The sequence below is a fragment of the Phaethon aethereus genome (genome assembly GCF_964289735.1).
Source record: "Phaethon aethereus genome assembly, chromosome: 2".
In the NCBI taxonomy this organism is placed as follows: Eukaryota; Metazoa; Chordata; class Aves; order Phaethontiformes; family Phaethontidae; genus Phaethon; species Phaethon aethereus.
In genome coordinates this window covers 26,201,167-26,226,087 of record NC_138582.1, presented here as the reverse complement: position 1 = coordinate 26,226,087, position 24,921 = coordinate 26,201,167, and the positions used below count along the sequence as shown (strand labels likewise).

The following is a 24,921-nucleotide window of genomic DNA, read 5'->3' as shown; positions in this document are numbered from 1 at the left end:
GATAGTTGCAATACATTCGTGATTTACCTAGAATAACTCAGGGTTGACAGGTTACTTATCCATTGTGTCCACAATTTTTGCCAACACTTAACCGTGTTAAGTAGCATAAAGATGCCAGTGCTGAATTAGTTGCTTCCATAAAACATTACTTAAAAGGTGTTCTTGTGATACTTGACCACTTCACTGAATTGATAACTTAGAAAACGTCTGTTCTTTCCATTCACTCTGCAAGGTACAGGTTTAACAAGGGAACAGGAAAGTTGATCTTGAGATCAAGTTGAGATTTTGTGGACTCAATTCGTATCAGTTCAAATCTCTTTCTTTTACCCTTCTCCCCCTGGGCAGCTTCTGTCTTGGCCCTCAGATGAGAGTCTAGTTATCAAGTGTGATACAGCAGTTGGTATAAAATCTAAATCTTTCTGTGCCTGTGTGGGCTGTCAGTTGAGTACATTGTATAGTGTGCCCTTGGATTAAAACAAGGTAGGTCTTAGTAGTTCTGATGACACCAAGGAGTAGTATGGGTCACTGACCACACATGCTTTCAAGATACAAAACTTCAAAGCAAAAGGACGAGCAAGAGTTGCTTCCCCAAACAGGATCACCCCATAAATATTTTTGATAAGTAGGAAAGTAGAAACGTGGATGTGGCTGCTCGACTTGTGGCTATTCATAAGTTACAATCCAAGGAAGGCTGCTGTGCTAGCACTGGCCTTCTCGTTTGATACCGCCAGGCACGAGCCTGCATAAGACCATGAGATTGCTTTTTGATGTGTGGTGATATGTGTCAGGTTGAGGTTTGCTTTTCCTACCATGCCACAGAAATATGATACTTAAGCTGGAGACCTTTATCTGATAAGGGATTTAAGAATAGCAGTGTTTCGTTTTTGGTTTGAAGCCTGAGAAATTTACCTTTCTTTTTATTCTTCCCTTCTTCACCTCCCAAGCCAGGTGATGTGTTTTCTTACTCAGTAGGTAAATACACTTCCTAGCTTCTGTTTCTTTATGAAATATATATATATATATGCATATATATGAGTGCCAACAAGGCAAAAGAAAGTGTGGAAGTTAAACAGCATGGTCCTGAAAATACGTGGATTTAGTCCGTTTTGTCTGTGTACATTCATGTTGCTCCCTCTCAGGAGGTGGCTTAGGTGCGTAGCCAGATTCCTGGCAGCAAGGCAGTGATCTGTAGGATATTAGAAGCATATCAGGAAAGTGGAGAAAAAAAGAAATAAAAAGGGACCTTGACAGACCCCTTTCTGGTTTCGGCTTAGTACCTCCCCGTTTTGTGCTGTATTGTAAGCAGCGCTTTAGCAATCATACAGACAAAGCCTAACAAAAAGACTTGCTTGCTGGCAGAAAGTTGCTTAAAATAACTTACTGAGGATAAAGAGGCTGCCCAGGTCAATAATGCTGTGAAATCCTCAATGTGTAACAGCTCCAGGAGGTTTTGTAGGCATATGGATTTTTAACAGCTTTAGACTGTTGATAAGGCAGTAAAGGTTGTAGAATGCTGCTAACCTTGTATTGATGGTGCTGGGAGAGTTTTATGAAGATTTGGAGCTTGGCTATAGAAATACTGAAATCTTTGTTCCCTTTAGCAGAACTCTGATTTAAAGTATGAATGCTAGGAAGAAAGTGTTGTTCTTTGTTAACAGATATTTAATACCATTAAGAGTCTTTGTTGTATTTTACTCTTCAGTCAGGATCCATGACTGTTAAAAATGCTGTCAAACAACTTACCTGGCTTTCTTTCCTTTAATCAAGGGAAGATAATTTATCAAATACAGTGTCATTTATGCCTACCTTCATCATGAATGTAATTCTTTTGGTTCTAGTTTTGTATAGCATTATTTTTAAAACATCAGCTGAAAGTACTCAATATGAAGCTTATTTCAGCCAGTTTTCATTAAAGGTAGCCACTCATGGTAACTGGGAGAGATTGTGTTATCAGTTCACTAATACTTCAATTAAAGCAGCAGCTTTCTTGACCATGATTTAAACCAAAAAATTGTAATGTGCTCTTTGAAGGTGGTCCCTTACATCATTCCACTTGAAACTTTTATTTTGAGAAACTCCTGTATGTTCATCTTCAGACTTGTTTGATCCATGTTCTGCCACATCCATGTGCACACCTCATAGGGAGGGAGTAGCATGGGGGAAAGGGGCAGGAGCTGGGGCTGTGGTGGGGAGGGGAACCTCTTTAGAAAACCAGATGTCAGCCTTTCCACTGCTCCTGGAATAACTCTTTCATTTCAGTGTTCCTTATACTATGCGATTTCAGCTTGATGCTTTCTATGTACATTTGTGGGGTTTTTTAAGAGCAGACATGGTTCTTCTCAGGAATACAAATGCTTGTTAATTGTCACAGTGTGCGGAAGCGTCTTACAGCAGGTGTGGAAACTCACAGCAGACTGCCTCACTGAGGCTCTGCCTCATTTTCTCGTGCTGTGCAGCTGATATGGGGTCAGCCAGCTACAAAACCGTGTGGGGAGAAATTTCTAACAACATAGTTCAAATTCTCTTTTAGTGGTTCTGCTCAGTATATCCACCTAGTTTCCAAATGCAGCCCTGGGCTGTATTTGCCTTCAGAAGAAATTGTCCCATTGGTTCCCTTGCCCAGTCTGATGCTGGACTGCAAACCCCAGGGAGCCACCACAAGAGTCAAAGACTGAGGGAGGGCAGGAGGGAAAATCCTTCCTTCTTGCTTTGGCCCCACCTGGTTAGGAAGTTGGCTGGTGCTGCAGGCACGGTGCTGTGGCCCCTGGCCCAATCTCTCTGTCATCTTTGGCTGGGGAGTCAGGCGGACTTTCATCAGTGATGCACCAGTTCCTTCTCCCTGGTGGGAGGAGGGGAGTCATGCCTGAAGGGCAGCATACCAGACAGACGACTGCTCCTGAAGCCATGTAGCCTGTACAAGCTGCCGTATCTCTGATTTCACTCAACTGCTTTTATAGTAGAAGTTATGAGAGTGGTGTTTTATCCCATCTGAAGTAAACTCATTTCTTATCTTTGTATGCATCAAAGAGGATATGAACACCAAGCCTTTGTAGCAAAAATTCAGTTAAGTAAGACGGGATCAGAGTGCCGAATCCAACAACTTAATCTTGTAGACCAGGGAGATGAATGGGTGTTAGACTAGTTGGCACCTGGAAACAGCAATAAAGTTATCTTTGTTGTCTTACTGTTTGGGGATCTGGAATACAAAGAAGTATCTCACAAGGATACACCTGCTGTCTCAATGCTTTCTGTGTTTGATGCCTCTGTCTGAGGAGACTATACCAATGGAAAGAGTAGCAGTGATACCATTTATCCTTTTGGCTGCAGAGATGATGGCTTCTGGCCTAATTTAACTAAGTCTTGGATTTACCAGTGCTTTTCCTGCCAGAGGACAAACTGATCCTCTAGCTTTGTGCTTCTAGCCACTGCCCAACAAGTTGGAAGTACTAACCTGAATAAATGAAGTTGTGATCATTTGCATGGACCAGAGAAAGAAGTTGGCACATGCAGCACCTTCTGCTGGCTGATGCAAAGTTCACATTGATCTGCAATTCAGTTTGCATTTTGCATCATTAGATAGTACCACTTTTGAGCAGAAAATCTTCTCTGTCAGCACCCCAAGTAGTATAAAGATGATGATTTGGGGTTTTTTGTTTGATTGTTTGGGGTTTTTTAAGATATTTGTTTAAAGGGTCATTCTTTCCTGCTGAGTGCACAGCCTACGTATTCTGTTGTAATGAAACTGAGAGTCCAGGCACAAAGGTGTTTCATTTAAGCATACTTAAAACTTATTTGAGCTCTACTTTCTGTAAGTAAGAATCTAGTGAACCTGGGATATATGAATGTGTTACCACCAACATTCATCTCTGTTCTAGAGGATCCATGAGTTCTCTTCGTTTAGAGCAGTTTATGAACATCTTCTGAAATAGGTTGTATCTGTTTGTGGGAGGGAGGGAAGTTCCTTTAGCTAATTGCTGCAATAGCACACAATTTTAGAAAGATCAGACAGATTTCAGATCTATCAATGGCCATTTTTCCACCTGCGGGGAGTTTTGATGAGATGTCACCAAGAGTCTGCTGGCTGCAGGTGGCAAACAGAAGTGTCCACTGAGAGATTTGAAGACCTTGTTGTTCAACAAATAAGTTCCTGTTGAATAACAGATTATATATTCAAGAATTGGAAATGCTCAATTCTTAAGCTGTGAAGTCTGATTCCTCCTCACTGTTGACAAACTTCAGTTGCCATACATAACCTTTGCTAGTAATATTTAATTGGTGCTTAATGCAACTTTAATAATATGGTTGTTTTATATGTAATTTCTGTGTTTACGTGAAAGGAATATAATTGATTGAGACAGTTTATTGCCAATTCTTGCTACTAATGGCAAAAATGCCTTAATTTAAATGATTTCACGTTAGTTGATTCTGGGTTCCCCACATGGGGTTATTTTGTTGAAATCCACGGACTGGAAAGGAATCAATACGGGGCTTTTGAAACTGGTAGAGGTTTGCAGTGCTCCTACTACAATTGATTACAGCTGCTTTTGTAGGACTTTAAAAAGAACAATCTGTATTAAAAACATCATTCTTTGGTATGAGCTCGAACAGCTCCAAATAGGTTTCCATGGGGGCTGCCCTGCAATTTGACCACTTGAAGGGATTGCAGTAATCACCAGTGGGCCAGGGCATCGAGGCAGAGGAAAGGCTATTAGGTGGGGAGTTATTGGCATGCATGCCGAAGAGGTTACCCTGGCAGCTTTAATCATTCATCCACATTCTCAAGAGGAGGGAGGAAAAGATAAGTGTTAGTTCTTCTGATTGATTAGGAAAAAGGATCAGTAAAGCACGAAAGGAGAGGGGAGGTGTGTGCGGAAGAGCCAGTGCACATTATATTTAGCAGCACTGACTGGGGCAGGTACGTATAGTTATGACCTCCAAAAGCTACCTGCACCTCCCGTTACTGTCAGGCTTGTGACTGGTGATTCAAAGACAGGCTAGCCTCTTCATTCAGCGTTTTCAAAGGAGCACATTTAGCTGCTTGGTCACGGCTGTACCTTAAATTTAACCTGTCTGCAGACGGGCTGATATGTCCTTAAAAAACTGATTAGCATTTTGAGCTGTGACAACGATTTGCATGGTGGTTTTGATCCTATTTTTGGTGAAACCGATGGGTGCTTTTTGGAGAACGTGCAGAAAATTGCTATGCTAATTGAGATAAATCAATCCGTGATGCACATTGCTGGTTGCTGGCTTCTGATGCTGTTTCGCCTGCACGTTGCCCTTTAATATTTCAGTCTGGAGTTGCGCTTCGGAAGCTGATTCAGCTGTAGCCCTTCTAAAATAGTTTCCCTGTTGTATCGTGCCTGCGTCAAAGGCAGAGTTGAAGCATAAACTGTTCTTTGCACCGATTGATGTCATGGCATGAAAGGGCTTTGAATCTTTTAGTTTTGGGATTCCTGGAAAAACTTTGGTATTAAACTTCTGCTTTTACATAGGAAATAAGAATTGCTCTATACTGCGTCCTGACTGTTAAGCAGTCTTGAGGTTTTCAAGGTAAAGGAGACAACTAAACTGCAGTGGGTTTTACATACAAGGAGAAAAAGACCTGTTGGTGTGGAGTCAAGGAATGTGATATAATGTCAAATCAGGGGATTCATGTAAACAGCACAGCAGCACTGTTTGCTGGGGTTGGTGTATCAGATTTGCACTGCCCCTCTACCATTCCTAAGTAACCTTTTTTGAGTTGGAGTAAGTTTTTGTGGTCATTGGGTTAGGAAGGTCCCTTGGTCCTAACCTGTAGCCTGTATGGAGGTGATCTGACCATGCAGGTCCCCAGCTGTAGGTCTGGGGAAGGACCAATGGGCCTGGTCCCCTCTTGAGCATGGGCATTCAGCATGAATTGCTGTAGAACCACAGGAGACTTTCATTGCTGGAGAAAGAAAGTAAAATGTGGCAGTTTCATATCCTGTGGTCCAGGTAACTTTTACTTGCTGAGTTGTGAGTTGAGGCTGTGGGACTTCTTCTGAGGAGACTCTGCTCAGGTGAAGAACTGCTCTTCACTGGAGTATAGCAGTGGCAGAAAGCCACAGAGGTAAAGGTTTGTTGTTCCAGAAAATTCTGCATAATTTAATTTGATCTGCTTGAGGGTAGGAAGGCTCTGCAGAGGGATCTGGACAGGCTGGATCAACAGGCCGAGGTCAATTGCATGAAGTTTAGTAAGGCCAAGTGACAGGTCCTGCACTTGGGTCACAACAACCCCATGCAATGCTACAGGCTGGGGGAGGAGTGGCTGGAGAGCTGCCCAGCGGAAAGGAACCTGGGGGTGCTGGTTGACAGCCGGCTGAATATGAGCCAGCAGTGTGCCCAGGTGGCCAAGAAGGCCAACAGTGTCCTGGCCTGTATCAGAAACAGTGTGGCCAGCAGGAGTAGGGAAGTGATCGTGCCCCTGTACTCGGCACTGGTGAGGCCGCACCTCGAATCCTGTGTTCAGTTTTGGGCCCCTCACTACAAGAAGGACGTTGAGGTGCTGGAGTGTGTCCAGAGAAGGGCAACGAAGCTGGTGAGGGGTCTGGAGCACAAGTCTTCTGAGGAGCAGCTGAGGGAACTGGGGCTGTTTAGTCTGGAGAAGAGGAGGCTGAGGGGAGACCTTATCGCTCTCTACAACTACCTGAAAGGGGGTTGTGGTGAGGTGGTCTCTTCTCCCGAGTAACTAGCGATAGGACAAGAGGAAATGGCCTCAAGTTGCACCAGGGGAGGTTTAGACTGGATACTAGGAAAAATTTCTTCACTGAGAGGGTGGTCAGGCATTGGAACAGGCTGCCCAGGGAGGTGGTGGAGTCGCCATCTCTGGAAGTGTTCAAAAAACGTGTGGATGTGGTGCTTCAGGACATGGTTTAGTGGGCATGGTGGTGTCAAGTTAATGGTTGGACTTGATGATCTTGAAGGTCTTTTCCAACCTTAATGATTCTGTGATCAGACTCTGTGAAAAGAAATGGAAAGACAGAAGCTTATTCCATTGGTGTTTATCTCAAAGAGGTGAGAACTTTTGAGGACGTTTTTCTTTCTCCTGAAGGCAGGACAAACCTCAGCTCCAAAACTGTAAGCAGACTAAAGACCCTCTACACAGATCTGTGAGCCTTCATAATGGGAAAAAAAAACATTTTCAAATAAGCTTGAACACATTATCATTTTACGTTCTGTTATCACATAATGTACCATACGGCATGTAATTACACATTAAGGAATATTTCTAAAGGCACAGATGACTGTTAGAGAACAGGCACATGAGTTTCTATGACTTCATGAAGAGTGTGAACTTAAATCTATCAACTGCAGCACAGTTGGTGCGTGGCCATAAGTGAACAGTAGCTGACGTGATTGTGGCTTGTTGGTGTCTCCTTACCCTGGGGGGCTCTTTGCCTTGGAGCGTTTCCCTGTGAGCACCATGGATGCACTGTATTTTCTTTAGTGCAAGCTGGGACATAGCTTGACACTGGCAAGAGTTGTTTTATTAATGCCGTCCCTGTCAAATACGCCTCTGTTTTGGTAATTAGTCTGGCGTAACAGACTGTGCGCATCTTAAAAGCCAGCGCATTTTGACTCTTGGCTCCAACATGAAGCAATTCTGTAAATCAGCTCTTTTGGTAGACTCCTCTATTGTTGAATGCTAGCAGGAGTAGAAGCAGTTTGCAGTGCTTGTGTTTATTTTGGGCTCTCCGCTTTTCCTCAGAGGCACGAGCGGTCAAACCCTTTCTTTATCTGTCATGAGAGATTGGAGGCCTAAAGCTATAGTTTTGTGCAACATCAGGAAGTTCTTCTGCATGAGGTACAAGGAGCGTGAATAATCTTTCTGGCATGTGCTCCAGCCACGGTAGTGGCTCTGCGCTGCACCAGACAGGGTCTCAGCCTGCTGCTGCCGGCACTGGCACCGTCCCCACGGGTAAACATCCGACTTACAAGGCTAGTAGGGACACCTGTACAAAGCTGATTTCCTCTTTCACCCTTAAATGAAGAAGGGCAGTGAACATCTTCTAAGGTATTTTTGAGAATACCCTTGAAATGAGTCGTCCAGAGTGAATCACAGCAGTCAAAGCTTGTTATTTAATTGGGCAAAGCCAGTGGTGGGGGAGGCGGTGGCTTTTGCAAGTTTGATCCATGCAGTTCCCATCGCAAAGCTGATTTTCACCCTGGGCATGTGGATGAGCTGGAGGACTGGCACGAAAAGGCAGCAGCCATGGGGAATGCTTGGAGGGTTTTAAGCCATTCTGAGGTGAACCTGGGAGATGGTAACCATGTCAAAATGATTTGGGGGAAATAAGTAATGCAGATGTTGGCTTCTGTATGAAACCCTTGCTCTCAAACTTGCAAAATTTTATCTGGGGCTTGTTATGGAAAAAATATTTTTGCTGTGATCACAGTTACCCAGACCATGGTGTAGGGCAGCTTTCCTGCCGCCAATACCCACTCCACTAACATCACTGTTGTACAGGTGAAGTACGGTTTCTCTGAGGAAGAAAATGGGGAGTCCTTTGAGTGTTGTGCTTAAATTACAGCACTAATTATTAGCGTCTTATTTCTCAAAAAATCCCACAGCTGCCCACCACCATGCCTCCCACCGCCACTTCTCCCCACCACAGTTGGCATAGTGCACCAAGGTAGGGTTTGCTGGGAAGAGTTTGGCCTGCGAGTCCTTAAAAGTGGCCACCACCACCTTGAAAGGAAATAATGGGGACTACTTTCCTTTCATTTGCTTCTGTGCACAGCTGTAGAACATACCAGTGAAAGGAAAGAAAGGCATCTGCACTAAGACCATTAGTAGTAAACATGCCTTGTAATATAAAATCCTCCTTCAAAGTTATGTGTTTGTAGCAGGATACGTGGGCAGCATAGGGATGTGCAGGCTGAAGGAGGTCGATGAGCACTGTCAGAGCTGGCAGAGGCTCATCTCCAAGAACCAGTAACACACTGAGAAATGGAAGGTGGATGCTTTTCTGGTCAACACGTTTCTCTGAGAAGACCTAGTGCTTTGAAGTGTAAATCTGATTTTCAAGTCTCGTGCTGTAGAGTTGTTTGGTTTAAAATCATAACTGTCATTCCTGGACAAGGTTAATGAACTCTTAATGGGATGGTCTCACCAGTGAAATAGCTTTCCTGGTGTGGTGAGAGAAAACAAAGAAGTGGTGAACAATGATAGCAAGACAGCTGCCAGCTTTGGGGATGGCAATGCTGAGATCTGTTAGGACTAACTTCTTTGGGTGGCAGACCATAGTTCCTTTTGCAGGAAACCTAGGGGGAAATACAACTACTCCTACACGCAACTGCCTTTTCTCCTGCTTTCAGTAGCAGTCTCTGCAATGGCCCTCAGGCTTTAGAGGAATGCATTCAGGTAGTTAGCTTTCCAAATAGGTAGTGTATATGAAGAATGCGTCATTTCAGTGAACTCAGACTCACCAGCTGAACATGCTTTTATACAAGCACTAATAGAACAGCATGATCTGTTAATAGAAGAGGAAAATCTGTTTTCTTTCTCCTCCCATATAAGATCTCCACCTAATCAACAGCTGTAATGCTTGAAAATTTTTAGAGCCTTCTGGCTTAGATATTTGGGATATAACATCACTTTAAAAGCATTAGTCTCTGGTTCTGTACATACTAAACGGGTTACATCTAAAAGACTTCCATCTGGGGAAAAAGGGAGGCAATGTACCGTTAATAACTCAGCTGCAAACCTCAAATTCTCTGTCCCATACATATACCCAAAAAGGCAGAGAACAGAAATTTGAGTGCATCTGTAAGTAATAAGACGTTTCCTTCCATATGTCAGTTACTCATCGCTTTTCCGTCTGAGTTTCAAACAGCCACAACAGCCATGGTAGACATTACTTCTTCACTGCTCCTCACACCAGCTTTCTTGGCTTCATCCACATGGCATAAAAGTCTTTAACGTCTTACTCCTAAATCACCTCCACATAATGGGAGGACTGACTGTAACAGCAGCACTGGAAAAGGGAACGGCTTTGACAGGGCACTTTGTACTTTCCTTTTTCTAAATTAAGTGTGCCATCCTTTCCCAACCCTCCTATTGTCTGAAGATTGTTTTCAATTTTTTGCCATTGTAATTTTGATGAATCATTTATGTCGTTCATGAGATCATGAGTCAGAAAAAGCTTTTTTGTTTTGTTTCCTCTCTCATTTATTGTCAGAATGAGGTGTTTTTCTAAGTATGTCCTGGATGATCTAAATTTAATAAATTAAAAATAATTTAAAATGTAAGCTTTAGTAAAATAAAGACTTTGAGATTTCAAATTCATAGAACTGGTATGGGAATATCTAGTACTTACTGGGTGCTAATCTACACTACATCCATGATATCTAGATTTATGCCAGTGTAGTCAATAACCATAGAGGAATCAGTGATCGTTGGCATGTAGCATGTGAAGTATTTAGGTCACAGGATTTTGCAGCATTATATTCTTGGAATAAAAACGTAAGTGGGATAACGATGACGGATGAAAATGCAATCTTTGTCAAGAGGTAACAAGCAGTTTTTGTGGCTTCAGGGCCAGATTAAAGGACTGATAAGAGAGACATCCTTGCCTGGTGTTCCTGCTGTTTTAATAGATCTGAAAATAAGGCTGTTACATAAAAGTGACATGAGGGCCCTCATTTCAATTGTTAGCCATAGGAATTAGTCCCTTAAATATTTGGCCTTAATAATAACTAAAAATAGATTTATAGAGGCAGAATTTGCAAACTTTTTTATTTTTCCTCCTAAGCATGTTGAACTGCTCGTATAGACCTTTCTCTGTGCAAGCTTACTGACAACAGACTTGTTTTTGCAACTTATCTTTTGTGAACACCCTGGAAGTAGTCCATGGGCTCCCATGGATTCCCAGCTGACAAGCAAGAAAACATTTCTAGATCAAGTATTAAATCACATTTATTTTTACATAGCATAAAATCGCAAAGCATGGCTTCAATGCTTGATACTCACTTAAGGACCATGAAGTATTCTTTTACTTTCATTAACCATCTCTCATTTTCCTAAGCTTAATCTTCATGGAATTATTTGGAATGGCTGTGCATTTTTTGTTAACTGTTGGGCTTTTCTTTTTATTCTTAACCTTGAGGCGGTTTTCATTCCAAGTGCCCTAAGGCAGCTACATGCTTCTGAGCAACTGGGAAGAGAGGTGCAAGCTGTGGGTGTAGAGGGGGTGCCCCTACCCAAGTCTACTAGCCAGCTTGCAAAGAGAGTCTGTTTGGGGGCAGTGTGATGCATTTATCTATGCAAACGCCTGGGGATTTTAAGCTAGAGTATGCTGCTTTGTGCCTTTGGTTTGAGAGGGTTGTTGTGTCCTGCCCAAGTTCCAGTAGTCAAGAATCATTCCTACTGGAAGTGGGCTGAAGCAAGGGGCCCTGGCCAGAGAAGCTGCAGAGCATCTTCCTCAGATGGAGCTTGATGTCTGATCTGAATGCATTTGGGGTTCACTGTACCATGTATTTCCTCTTACAGTAAATATTGTACTGGATCTATAAGACTGTGGGGAATAGTTTTCTCATTCTGATGTTGTGCCATCCACAATACTAGACAGTAAATAATGTTTCACATTATATCATTTGCATCCCCAGAATAAAATACAATGGGTGCTTGAATTGCTGCTGAAAACTACCCAGGCTTTTCTTTAATTTCTGTTCCTCAGTTTTCAGCTGGTTTGCATCTTAAGAATATCACAGCATAGCTAGAAATGAAAGTGTTTGGCAGCTGAAAAGCCATAACTCATAGAAAGAAAGGGAGTAAATATGGTGGTAGGGAGCCTGGCTGACCAGGCGCTTGCAGCTTGGGCTGAATTGGGTTAGCTGCTCAGCTGTCTTACAAAAACTGAATCTTTAGAAGAACTGTCAGGGATCATTTTTGTCTTCTCTGACTCCAGTGAAGCTGGAAAGAGCAAGAAAACAGGGTAGTTTGTTTTTTGGGGGGGGTGTATTTTGGGCTTTTGTTTGCTTTTTGAATTCTACTAAGTTTGCTTCTGATACAGACAGAAGCGGAAATGGCCTAGGGAATAAATTGATTGGTAAGTTCATGTTTTTATTTGATGCTAAAAATTCTGGGCGTGGATGCATGATGCTTCTGTTCTCAGGCGGACTAGTTTTCAGTCACTAACATTTGCAAACTCTGGCTGTTGCCAAATGCTACTGGAAGTTTCCATTGTTAGTAAAGTTCTCCAGGTAGGGCTTCAAATTTTTTTCCCGGCTTAGCGTTTTGTTACATTTACTACGTCTGGTACCTTTTGAATATTGTATGCCTTTTCTATACTCATGGTCAGCCACCTGCATTTCCTTTTAAATATGTTTTGTTTTTTCCTGCCTGATATCAAGGAGTGGGCTGGTTTATACCACGATCGTGGCTGCAAGTAAAATGGGGTGAAGGGGCTTCGTCCATTGTGGCAGCCTGATCAACAGTGGGATATTTGTCTTATGACAGGGAGTTGTTTTCCTATACGGAAGCAGGCTCAGCTGTGTCTTAATTACAATACCATCTACACAGCTACTGAGGTACTTCAGGCCTTCCTTTGGAGACATGCTTTAAAGGTATTAAGTCATTTGATGGTGACCAGACTTCATCTTGAATTTCTGCTTTGGACTGCAGCCAGTTCCAGGCAGACCGTGTGAACTAGCAGCAGCAGCAGAGCGCAGGCCTTTTGTAAAGCTATCTTAAAAACAGGGCTTTCCTTCCCCCCGCTCCATATCCCACAGGTAAAAGCTGCTGTAGCAAGAGTAGGCTTTGAGTAAGTATCATGTTGTTTTTCTTTTCGTCTGTAGAAGAAAAACAGGGTAATACTGTTTTAGTTCAGAGCTGTTCAGAGAAGTGTTAGATACCCTCAGTGAAAGGTCTTTTACTCTGAAATACTCTAATAATCAGGATGGCCTTTCTGCTTTCCATGAAGAATCATTTTTTATTGTAGATCAAGCTAAAGAGCAGTTTTCTGCTGTGAAGAAGCTTAGAACAGGAATCTGTTGCCAAAATCTTGCTAAAAAAAAAAAAAAAGGTCACAAATGCCTTCAAGAATATTTTTTAGACCTCTGGCAAAAAATTTATCTTGGAAAGTCAGATGTGGGTCTTTGCATACAGGAAATACCCCTTTCACAGTTTGGTAGCCCCTTAGGAAAGCTGCAGTGAATGTTGTATAATAATAATAAGTGGGCAATAAAAATAAAATGGGCAATCAATGTTGTGCAGTAAAAAGTAAGGTGGAAGCCCTTGGGACTCAGAGCAGCAGGTCTGGGCGCTTATATGAGATAGAGAACAGATGCATTTTGGTATAGCATTTTGGTGTTTGGCTTTTTGACTTAAAACGTCATTTGCAACTGTCATACTTTTTTCAACAAGTCTTGGCAAATGGGCATTCACAGAAATGCTGGTAAAAGTAATAGTAGTAATAGCAATAGGTACCTTCTCAGTCAGCAAGTATACATGGCTGCCATAAGGTGGTTTATGCTCCGTTGAGAAAGTGCAAGCTGCAGTGGAGGAAGACAATTTCTAGTATCTCAAAGCCTGAATTGTCAATCTAAAAGGGTGACTGATACCTTGTTCTACTATCAGTTCATTTTAGGAGAATCTTTCTTTAGGAGGGAAATACTTGCATAAAAATGTGGTCAAAGTCACAGGAAGCCAACTTTTAGCCTGATGAAGCTACAGCTAAATTTTAGAAGAGGCGCATTAATTTAGGAACTGGAGCATCTTACCTGACCAGAATTTTGGAGATGTGCTGTCTGATCTGGCGGGAAATGTCATAATCTTTAATCCACAACACTATCTTGGAAACATTTGTATTCTGTAATCCCAGCTGTTTGTTCTAACTTGTAAATAATTTTGTGAGGTTTGGCTCGATATATCTCTGAGATGGTTTTTGATACATGCTCTTGTTGCTTCCCATGTGAGATCAAATGACAGACTTCACATGACAGCCTATAGATCTGTATATTCGAGATCCTGAGAGACGGCTTCAATCCTGGGATTTGCTTCTTTCTTGTTCCAAAGCTCTGCAGAGTATATTGCAAATCCTATTTATTCATTTATGCATTTAATGAGATGAAGTGTGATTTGAAGGGGGCTTGCTTCCTAAAGATTGGGTGATTTCTTAATTTTCATTGTGCAGCTTTGGATTTTTTAAAATGCTATAATTTTTACAAATTTCTTTAACATCTTAGACGAATGCATTGCATAAACTGAAAGTATAAACTGTTCAGTGTGCCATCATCAACTTCAGAAACAGGAGCAAAGTTTAAGAGAATGCTACGCTGGAAAACTGTTATCTTTTTAACCATTACCTCTTATCTGTTTTCCAGAGAGCAGATTTGACCTCTGATAAAGATTTATACCTTGACAACAGCTCTGTTGAAGAAGCATCAGGCGTCTATCCAATTGATGATGATGATTATTCTTCTGGGTCAGGTTCAGGTGAGACAACATGTCACAATTTACTTTTTAAAAGTGTAAGAAGTAATGCAATTATTTGAGTAAAAGCTGTGCAGTTTTCCTTTATAGGCTGGAGATGATACTTTCACTGAGTACCATGAGCACTTGGGTCTCTATTTGCAGAGCACTGAGCATCCCTGTGGGCTGGGTTTTAAATATTAACTTTCTGTTCCTTTCTCTTACTCCTTAGTTGCATCATTTCACTGCATCTCTCTGCTGTCCCTCTGGTTTCCGTGTAGATCTCTCTGGAGTTTAGAAATAAGGATTAGAGAAGACTTAGTTCTCCCATAGCATAATGCTAATTTAGTAGCCTGTAAGAAAACATAGCAGCAGCAAACTTGTTTTCTCTTATATGCATTCAGGTTCATGTAAACATGGTGTCCATTCCTTTTTTGTTGTTCTTTTATTAGAAGTCTAGCTACTGCCAAAAACATGACAGTTTTCTCTGAGGTAATTAAATCCATATAGTGAATAAAGAAATTCTTAAACATAGTGTACCGAGTTCTCAGACTTAAACACTCATTAGAGGCATGTAGCTAGCTCATCATTTTTAAAAAAAACTGTCAGTGAAACCTCATTAATCATTTCTCTTAGAAAGCCTCTTTGTGGAGTATCTTCTAGACTAGCTGGGAGGCTCCAGCCATTGAAAGTTAAATGAAGGATTTTATGGTAGTTCTGGAAGATAAATTTCCTTATTGTTGTGAGCATTTGCTGAGCTGTTGTGGAAATCCCATTTATTTTCCAAGTCTGTTACTTACTTGTTTGTTATTGCACTTTTTGTAATCTGTCTTTTGATGTTTATATATACTTGTGAGTTTTTAAAGGGTGAGCCTTTGTTATGTTGTAAGCCACAGCTGAGGTTTTTCAGCTGAATTTTGTTTTCCTTTCTTTTGGAGGTTCAAAGATCTGTAAAAATGAAGTCTGCAGAGGTCTGATTGTGCTGCCAGGCAAATTCAGGCCTATTCGTCATTGGCACCTGGGTAATAAACTGCATTTTGGGAGTCGTCCATAGGGGCAATTTGACATTCCAATGTGATCAGAGGCTTAATCGAACCTCCTTGCTGTAGACTTCTTTGAGGGGAAACTTAAAGTTTCCTTTGAAAAATACATAAATTAACAAGTCAGTGATTTCATCCAGTTCCCAGGGCTGTCTAAGGAAAATTCTGATCTGAGAAAACTGCCTTTTCAGTCAGCATCCTGTTCTGTCATGTCTTCAGATGCTGGTGACTTTGTAAGCTTCAGGAAAGGAGACAAGTTGACAGTAAATAGCAGTATGGAGAATGTTCTGTTCTGTTTTGTTTTTTTCACCCCTCTGTGGAGTTTGGCTGTTTCTAATATGGATGATTCAAAATGCAGCCCTGCTTTTGAACTGGAAAGGAGTGTACAAGAACTGGCTTCAGATTTTATGAATTCAGCTCAGTGGTAAAAGTTAAGCCAGGAGGACAGAAATTACCTCTAGACTTCACTAACAGTAACATCTTCACTCTTTTCCTGAGCTCAGCCTTGAGCCATGGGTGGAAGATGGAGTGTGTAACATGCACTCTTGGTACCTCTGGCAATCTCTACAGGGAAGCAGGAAAAGTCTTACTGTAGACTGAGACTAGCTGGATGCCCCTCCAGAGGGCTCATGTGACTACCAAAATCTAATACTTTTGAACAAAGGAAGAACTCTAAGTTCAAATAATCTTCCGAGCAATCTGTGAGCCCAGTTTTATTCACTCAAGAAAAAATCTCAAAAGGGAAGCAAATTATCATCCCCTCCACCCTACTCATCCTATACTTACTGCTGTCTCCATTTTATGAAGTAGAAGGTATCCTGCAGATGGACCAGTGATCAATTTTCCTCATATTATGTTGAATGTGTCTCTCTTGTACTCAGTGATGTAATGTTCTTAGCAGGAAGAGCCTTCCCACTCAAGAGTGGTTTTCTTGCTATGTAATACCACTCCAAGCAAACAGATCCAAGATGACAACATGCTGACTCCTTTCCTTGGTATGAAAATTGTTAGCTGCCACCAGGGCTATGGAGATAAACAGGCATTGTCAGGACCACCGTTAAAGCCCTTGCAGGTCTGCAAGCAGCATTAACATGGACAAATGTCACTGTAGGCATGACACATTTCAAACTAGAAACTGGCTGAGGGCTTCTTCTAAGGAGAAAAAAAGGTGATGGTGTTCTGCTTTTTTTCTTTCTTTTCCTTTCATAGCCTCTTTAGTCTTCATGTACTTTCAGCTACTGTTGTGCGTTTACCCAACTGTTCAGTCTGAATCCATTGGTCAGCAGTTTCCAAAGGAGCCATGCCTGCTTCCTGGTTGTCCTGTATCGACAGCAGAAAGTCCTTAGTGAATTCATTAGTCCATTATTTCCTTCTTGCAGTTTCCATCTCTGAGATGGAGTCTGTCATCACTCTTTTTAGTGTCATCACTCTTTTTAGTGTAGGTGTTTGTATACAGCATAATAATAAAAGAGTAAAAATAAGTTTTCCTGCCTATACACAACTTGAAATGCTTTTATAACTATTGTTGCTTTTTCCTCTGGCATCAAAGATCTTAACTGAGCCCTGGTCTTCCAGGTACCTGGAAGTAGCTTCTAAGCAGCATGACTCCCCTTATGTTAAGGAAAGCCACCATCTCTATTGGATTTATTTACATGTTCTTTGGAAAACTGCCTGATTCTTGTGTCTTCTCTTAAGTTACTCATGGTAGACAAGTCTATGCAATATATATCAGAATCAGCTGCAGATTTTCCTTCCCCTTCTTCTTGTACCCCAGCTTAATATTTCTCAGTCAATAGCAGCTCGAGTTGAGAAGTTTAGCTCAGGATGAACTAGGTCTAGACTGACATTGTGACTGGGGACTGTTCTTGGAGGAAAGTACCCTACACATGGGTGGGGGCAATCCCAGGCACAAATACAGGCTGGGCAGAGAATGGATTGAGAACAGCCCTGAGAAGGGCTTGGGGGTGTTGGTTGATGAGAAGCTCAACATGACCTGGCAATGTGCGCTTGCAGCCCAGAAAGCCAACCGTATCCTGGGCTGCATCCAAAGCAGGGTGGCCAGCAGGTTGAGGGAGGGGATTCTGCCCCTCTACTGCGCTCTGGTGAGACCCCACCTGGAGTCCTGTGACCAGCTCTGGAGCCCTCAGCACAGGAAAGACATGGACCTGTTGGAACGGATCCAGAGGAGGGCTACAAAGATGATCAGAGGGATGGAACCAGTCTCATATGAGGATAGGCTGAGAGAGTTGGGGTTGTTCAGCCAGAGAGAAGGCTCTGGGGGGAGACCTTATCTGAGCCTTCCAGTACCTGAAGGGGACTTACAAGAAAGCTGGAGAGGGCCTTTTACAAGGGCATGTAGTGATAGGACGAGGCGTAATGGCTTTAAATGGAAAGAGGGTAAATTTAGACTGGATACAAGGGAAAAATTCTTTACTATGAGGGTGCTGAGGCACTGGAACAGGTTTCCCAGAGAAGTTGTCCATGCCCCATCTCTGGGAAGTGTTCAAGGCCAGGTTGGATGGGGCTTTGAGCAACTCTGTCTAGTGGAAGGTGTCCCTGCCCATGGCAGGTGGGTTGGAACTAGATGATCTTTTAAGGTCTTTTCCAACCCAAACCATTCTATGATTCTATGGTGGTGGGAGTGGAGCTCCTCCAAAAAACACAAGAGCAGATCTTCTTTGGCTCTTGACCTAATGGGAAGCTGAAGTTACGCTCCAAGGCTGGAAAGTAGTTTAGGAATCCAGTGGCAGTGTGGCCTGGGGTTGGGTGATGGGTGGTGGCTGGGCCAGGGAGGGGCATGGCTCTAGGTGGGGGAGGCACAGGTGCTCTCCCAGGTCCTGAACAGGAGCTGGCATGGGGCCATGGCCAACACTGGATGCTCCTGGCCCCAGTGGCAGTGTGCCTGGCGACACCCCCTCTCCTGATGTGCTTCCCCTCCCATGGTGCAGGCAACACAGCGAATATTAATTTTTCTAATTCCTAAGGTCCCACTCACATGTGCCTTTCAGATTGGCTTGGAGCAAGAGATTCTTCTGTTCACCTGCTACATCAGCCCCAAGCATGCTTCATGACATTGACTGCCTGGTTCTTCAGGTCCTTTAACATAAAAAACTACTGTGATACTGTTTGAAAGTGTGCTTTTGTTGTGCTAAACAGAATCTTCAGTATATTTCAGTGTAGTTAGGACTCTTTCTTTTTCCTCCTTCAAGTTTTGTTGGGTTTTTTTCCCTGCCTCAGGTGAGAATTACCAGAGACACAACATCCTTGCACTGTCCCCATTTATTTCAACTGCAGTTCTCTGATAGGGTACTAGTATTATGTTTACAGTGTCATGTCTGGTTGCCTAACACTGTGTTGATTAAGGCTTGTGTTGGGGGCTTTTCATGTGAATGGGGGTGAGATAAGCCGGATAAAAATATGTCATTCTGGTATGTGTCGCATTGGTGATAGAGATGGAAGGTGTGAAAGAGATGGTGGGTATGTGTGTGCCCACCTTATGACAGGTTTGCTTGTGGTGGTAGTACTCCCAGAGTGATGTACAACAGCAAACAAACATGATGCCAAAAGACAGAGTGAAATGATTTGATTTGTTTGGTAGAAGAGTTAATCACTGGCTGCTTTGCAAGTAAGAGTGCTAACTACCGTGGGCTTTTTGTAGTATACAATGATTTAAGCTGGCACAGTCTTGATTTCCTGACAAGTTTCCTCAAGGACCAGAAGTGTGAAAGAGCATTTGCATTCCCATCATCCAAGGGGCAGCTAATAGACCCATAACTGAGGGCTATATTAGATATTTCCAATACTGCAGCACAATTTAGAGCTATTTTGACCACTATGAAGACAGCAGTCGGGCATCTTGAAGAAGTTACAGTGGGTAAAAGACGGTGTGTGATGGTCGAGAGCTGTCAACTCTTTACTACAGAGATGGCTAGGGGTTTAATTACTGCAGGGTTTTTGCAGTGCCCTCACTAAAAGGGCAGTATCTGTTTGTAGAGGGATTCAAGGCAGTTAATACCCAGCACCATCACCCAAGCTGGCCAAATCCAGAAACCATCTAAAGAGACAGTGATATTTTCAAGAAGAAGAAGTAAGCTCTGATAGTCCAACTGTTTCACAATATTCCTTTTAACTACCTAGTTGAAAGTTATGCTTATGACACTGTAGGTTTTTTCTTTCCAATCCTATTTAGATTCAGAGAGGGGGTTATTTCTCTTTTTTCCTTTTAGGGAACATGATACTATGTAAAATACTATTGCTGTGTTCTGTAGGGTATTAGAGAGTTTTTTTTGATCCCGCAGTTCTATTTACAGGTAATTTTGAGAATACGACTGTCAGTTTAGCAAGGGAAATGCCTTCCCCTTGTTTAGACCTACTCCATGCCAAGCAGAGACCTGTCTAGATAAAGCTAATTAGAAAGCAGGAACCATGGGGATGTGTCTGAGCTGGTACCTGTGTCAGGCCTAAATGATAAGTGCCCTGATGGTTTTGAGATTGTCAGGATTCCCCTGGGGCCATACAGAAGAGGAGTTGGGTACCTTTGGTGCAAACCTAGAGACTAGTACAGGACTTAGCTTAGTCACTCATTTGTTGAAAGACCAGAGATCTGAATCCTCCATAGCCAGAGAGGTTCAGACCTGTAATGCTCACCATTTTGTCTGGCAGACACAACTATTGCCTGAAGCAAAGGTGGCATTTAAGGCTTTGGAGGAGCAGTTGTGATTAAATAAGACTTATCATTTCATAAAAAGAAGAAAATGAAGTTCTGTGCTCTTAAAGTGTGTTTTATCAGATCTCTAATCTGATCATCAATTTTAATTTCCTTGACTGTGAAAGCCTTGTGTAATTTGGAGGAACTTTGGAAGGTAAAGCAGGCTGAGCTATCCACTGGGTCCTTATTTCTCAAAGAAAACTCTTGAGGCAAAGCCAGAAATATTTTCCTGTTGGATGCCTTTCCTCACCTCTGTTTTGAAGCAGGATGTTGTTTTTTTGATCTTTGAGTAGCATTTCAGGAAAATACCTGATTCTTGTTGTGAGGTCTTTATTCTGGAGGTTGCACTGCAATTTTGGTATCTCTGACGGTTTTTCCAGTATTATTCTGTGCCGGTAGCTTTAATGTAGTACTTTTTATAATGTTTCCAAATTTTCTGTTCTACAGTACAAAAGTTGTTTTAGTTATTGTCTTGCTAATGCCCTTTCTTTCAATGCCAAATGTATATAATTCTTGATGGTGAGTTCAAAACTTTGTTATTGCACTCATATTTCCAGCCTGTTTTCTTTCTCTACAAAAATAAGATAAAAAGTCAGTTTGGAATGAGTGAGTCATACTATTTTGTTGTAAGAGGATATATTTTTATTTGTTAGGAGTTACTTTTATGCACATTTGCTGGATTTATTACCCAACAGTTACTTTGGTAACCGGTGTCTGTAATGAGCAGAACACATTGAGATTCCTAAGGAGTGGTACAAGAATAGTCCGATTCTTTTTCTCTTTCAGCCCTTGCAATAATTTAGTCTCTTGTCTGTGTCGTCTTCCTTCCAGTATCACTAAAGGATATTTGTTAGACATGTCCATTATCTTATTCTAAAGGAGCCTTCATACTCCATCAGGGCCTTAAATGTGGAGGAAATTAAATTCAGGGTCATCTTTAGAGAGTTTTCTATCCTCTCACTCTTTATTTAAAAATAAAAAGGTTTCTGAATTATGTGGTGTTTAAAAACATGTGAATTCCTAGTGACTGAAACATAAAGTAATAGTAGTCTTCCTGTAGATAGAAACTAGTTGGTTTTTCATGTTTGAGGGTTTTAACAGATTTGCTGTAGAGATTTTGGTTGTTGAAGCAGTGTGTTACAGGGAAAAACTGTTCAGTTCATGTGTTTTAAGTCAAGCCAAGATAAAGTTTATTGATTGATTTATTTATGACATGCAACTAACTGGCAATCATTGAACTATACTTTTGGGCTTAATATCAACAATAAAACAGATAACCACAATATGAGCCACTTAAAAAACGGTAACATGCAACTGCAAATTTCCAGCCCCTTCTGTAACTGACCCCAACGTGTGTCACACACACACACACAGATTTGTGCGTGCGCACACACACCCCCCACACCCCTCGCAGGCTGTGGGGTGTGCAAGCTCCCCTCATCTGGGTGTGTGGGACTCTGCCCACAAACCCCTGGTGTGGGAGACACGGGTGCCCCGGGGACCCACCACCTCCTGCCACCCCCCAGGAGGTGACCCTGCACCCCCAGGGTGCTGGTTCCAGGGGTGCCCCCGTGGTGGCCGTGGGAGAGCTGGAGGTGGCTGCTGGGGGCACGCACGGGGTGGGGGATGGCGTGCCATGGGGGCCACATCAGACAGGGTCACACCAGCCCTGATGGCTGGAGCTCCCGCTCCAGGGTTTTATCCCCCTTTACAAGTGCTTATGCTTTTTTCATACTTTTCAGGCTGGTTTCTTCTGTTTCAAAAATATGGTGGTAATTTCCTGCTTCCTGCTTAATCCAGCTGATGGCCCCCCTTCCTCTTTCATGGGATTGCCTGGGGCAAATATCCCCCTGTCGGTTTGGGGCACACTGTTTGCACTCACATCTTTATCTTAGCTGCCATTGTCATCTAGGCCATTTGCCTAGGGTGGGCTGTGCAATCACCCCTACCTTGGTCTCATAATTAAAAATGCAATTGGTCTGGAAGAATTGCACAGGTCAATGAAATGTCACCTTTTTTTGTCTCCAGGTGCTGAAGAAGATGAGGATAGCTCAGTGATAACAACATCCAGAACACTTCCAAAGTTACCGACAACTAGTGATGCATCCAGGGCTGAGACCACCACAGTGAAAATGCAGACCAAGGTGCCTGCACAAACAAAGGTGTGTGGCTGGACAGCAATACCATTTAAAGTGGTTTCACTGTACCCCACTGATGGCCTGATGTTAACTTTGTTTGATTTATATGAATTAAAAAGCCTCCCCACGCTTTTCTTAATGCTACTGCAGCCTGTTAAAAGAATACGGAGCTGCTCAGTTTCGTTCCTACTGGAAAGTCTGCGTAGGGACATCTGGATTTCACATGAAAGAGAGAGAGATGCAAAAAAGAATATCTCATGACACACCAGACAGTTTCTCATGATACCTCTGAGTCAGAGCTGTACCTTTTTTACATATCTCTAAGTGTTATTCAAAAATTCTGCATGAACCTTCCCTTCTCAAAGGAGAATGTTGTGTGGTTTGGCTGTAGTTTGAACACTTGCCAGGTTCCATTTACTATTTCAGCATTTCCTTCTACCGCCATAGGTAGTATTGTCTAAGTTACCCTCAAAGGCATTCTGAATATAACATACTTGATGTGTTAATTTCAGAATTTTTATTTAATTCAGAGGCTGTTATTCTGATAGGCACAGCCAATATTTGCCAGCTGTTTGCTAAATATACTTTTGGGGGCTTTAAACTTGTGGATACTATTTTTCATTCTGACATCATGATGACAACTAGATCCAGTTACAATGTCTAGCCCAGGTTCTGCAGTCAAAAAACTTCCCTCGTGTTGTGTTCGTGGGTATATTGGAGTACACGTGTGGAGCCACATCTTCGAGGCTTCTCGTGACAGGCAGTGACTGTGCTGACTTGCGGTGCACCCTGTCTGTAAGCAATGCTCTGTTTGCCTTTTTGTGCCACAGTCACCTGAAGAAATTGATAAAGAGGAAAGGCCTGAGACAAATGCCAAGAAAAAGAGTGATGAACCAGGGGATGACACTGATGTGTTCACCGAGAAGCATTCAGAAAACCTATTCCAGAGAACAGAAGTTCTGGCAGGTAAGGTGTTGTTTGCCAAGGTCCATCTCGCCAGAAATGCCACAGAAAACAGAAGGGATCCATATCAAATGATGCAAACTCAACATTTGTGTTTTCTTCATAGATTCTTAAACACATTCATGGGGGTAGTGAGTAGTTGATTTCATGAGAATGAGAAGGGCATCTTCTGGAGTTACTGCTAATTGATTTGACACCCGCAAATTGAATACTGCCTGCTGAATATCCAGAGCTTCCACAGCTCAGAAAGGGAGTTGCAATTTGGATTTGGTGCTTATGGTGCAAAAGTGTATTTCTCACCCACAGTCCCGAGAGCACATCGCTGTCTGGTCCGTCTGGTGCAGATGGACACTGTCTGGGAGGAGCTCACAGCAGGAGTGGGTGGATGGGTGGATGGAAAGGGGTGGTTCAGTGCTGTCCTTAGGCTGGCCACCAATGTTTTCACATGGCTTTCTTACACATGAGGGTTTTTTGGCATAAGAAGAGTGTTTACAGGTATACTTTTCCCCGTGTCCTCGGAGGCGGTGTTGGGAGCCATGAAGGTCACACAGTTCTGGACCACATCTTCCTCTGAGCGCTTAAATGTGAAATAGCCTTAATATCCACATCAGTGGAAGCACTTGGGAAGTCTAGTTGGAGCTGATATTTTCTACACACTCGCAAGTGCATGATGAATGTAATCCCTCTTTTCCTATGGCTCCATGAAATGTTCTGTCCTGTTACTCATCAACAGGAAATTCATTTCAGTCTAGACTCAGAGTGAAAACTGATGGAGGAAAAAGAAAACCCATTTCTTAGCTAGTGTAACAAAATAGTTCTCTTAAGGCTGAAAATGTTAACTGTTGAAAAATTTGAAAGAAACTTAAATGTTGTTGTTATTATAAATGAAGACAACTTTACGCTCTGGTAGTATGGGTGGCTTTCTTAATTGAGGCTTTGGAAAATTTTTAATAACTTTTTTAGGACTGTGGGTTGTTGGATCACTCACTTGTAGGTGGAATGTCCTTTTAAATGATTGCCTTCATAAACATAAACAGGCTTTCTGAGAATATATTTCAGGATACTAATAATCAAGACAGTTGCATAATGGGAGCCCTCTTCTGTAATTTGAAAGTAATGGCAAACTCATTGTGTCAGATGAAAAAGAAACATGTTACTAAACTTGTTTTTCCGGCATATTGTGAATCTCTGGCATATTGTGAATCTCTGTTTCTTTGATTACAGCTGTTATTGCTGGCGGAGTTATCGGTTTTCTTTTCGCAATCTTCCTTATCCTGCTGCTGGTATATCGCATGAGAAAGAAGGATGAAGGCAGTTACGACCTTGGTGAACGTAAACCATCCTGTGCTGCCTATCAAAAGGCACCTACTAAGGAGTTTTATGCATAAAATTCCTATTTAGTGTCTCTATTTATGAGATCACTGAACTTTTTTAAATAAAGCTTTTGCATAGAATAATGAAGATGTTTTTTTTCCCATTAAAGAGCCATTACGGCACCTTTATGATAAAATCCCATTGTATTTAAAACTTTTCATGTATTCCTTTAAAAATGTAAAATTAAAACTTAACATTTGCAGTGTTCTGTGAATAACAGTGGCAAAGCATTATTTTATAAAACCATTGATGTTCATTGAATCA

The 24,921-nt window shown here is 42.2% G+C and overlaps 1 protein-coding gene across 1 annotated transcript in view; it reads left to right on the top strand.

The window, feature by feature from the left end:
- The window catches only part of SDC2 (syndecan 2), a gene marked incomplete at its 3' end in the record, with an annotated part of 59,696 nt that extends 35,025 nt beyond the window's left edge, over positions 1-24,671 (top strand). Inside the window, exons 2-5 of the mRNA XM_082014881.1 lie at positions 14,347-14,458; positions 22,211-22,344; positions 23,151-23,286; positions 24,508-24,671. Of these exons, the coding sequence (XP_081871007.1) occupies positions 14,347-14,458; positions 22,211-22,344; positions 23,151-23,286; positions 24,508-24,671 (546 nt within the window). The remainder of the gene's footprint in view (positions 1-14,346; positions 14,459-22,210; positions 22,345-23,150; positions 23,287-24,507) is intronic.
- Positions 24,672-24,921: the final 250 nt, after the last annotated feature.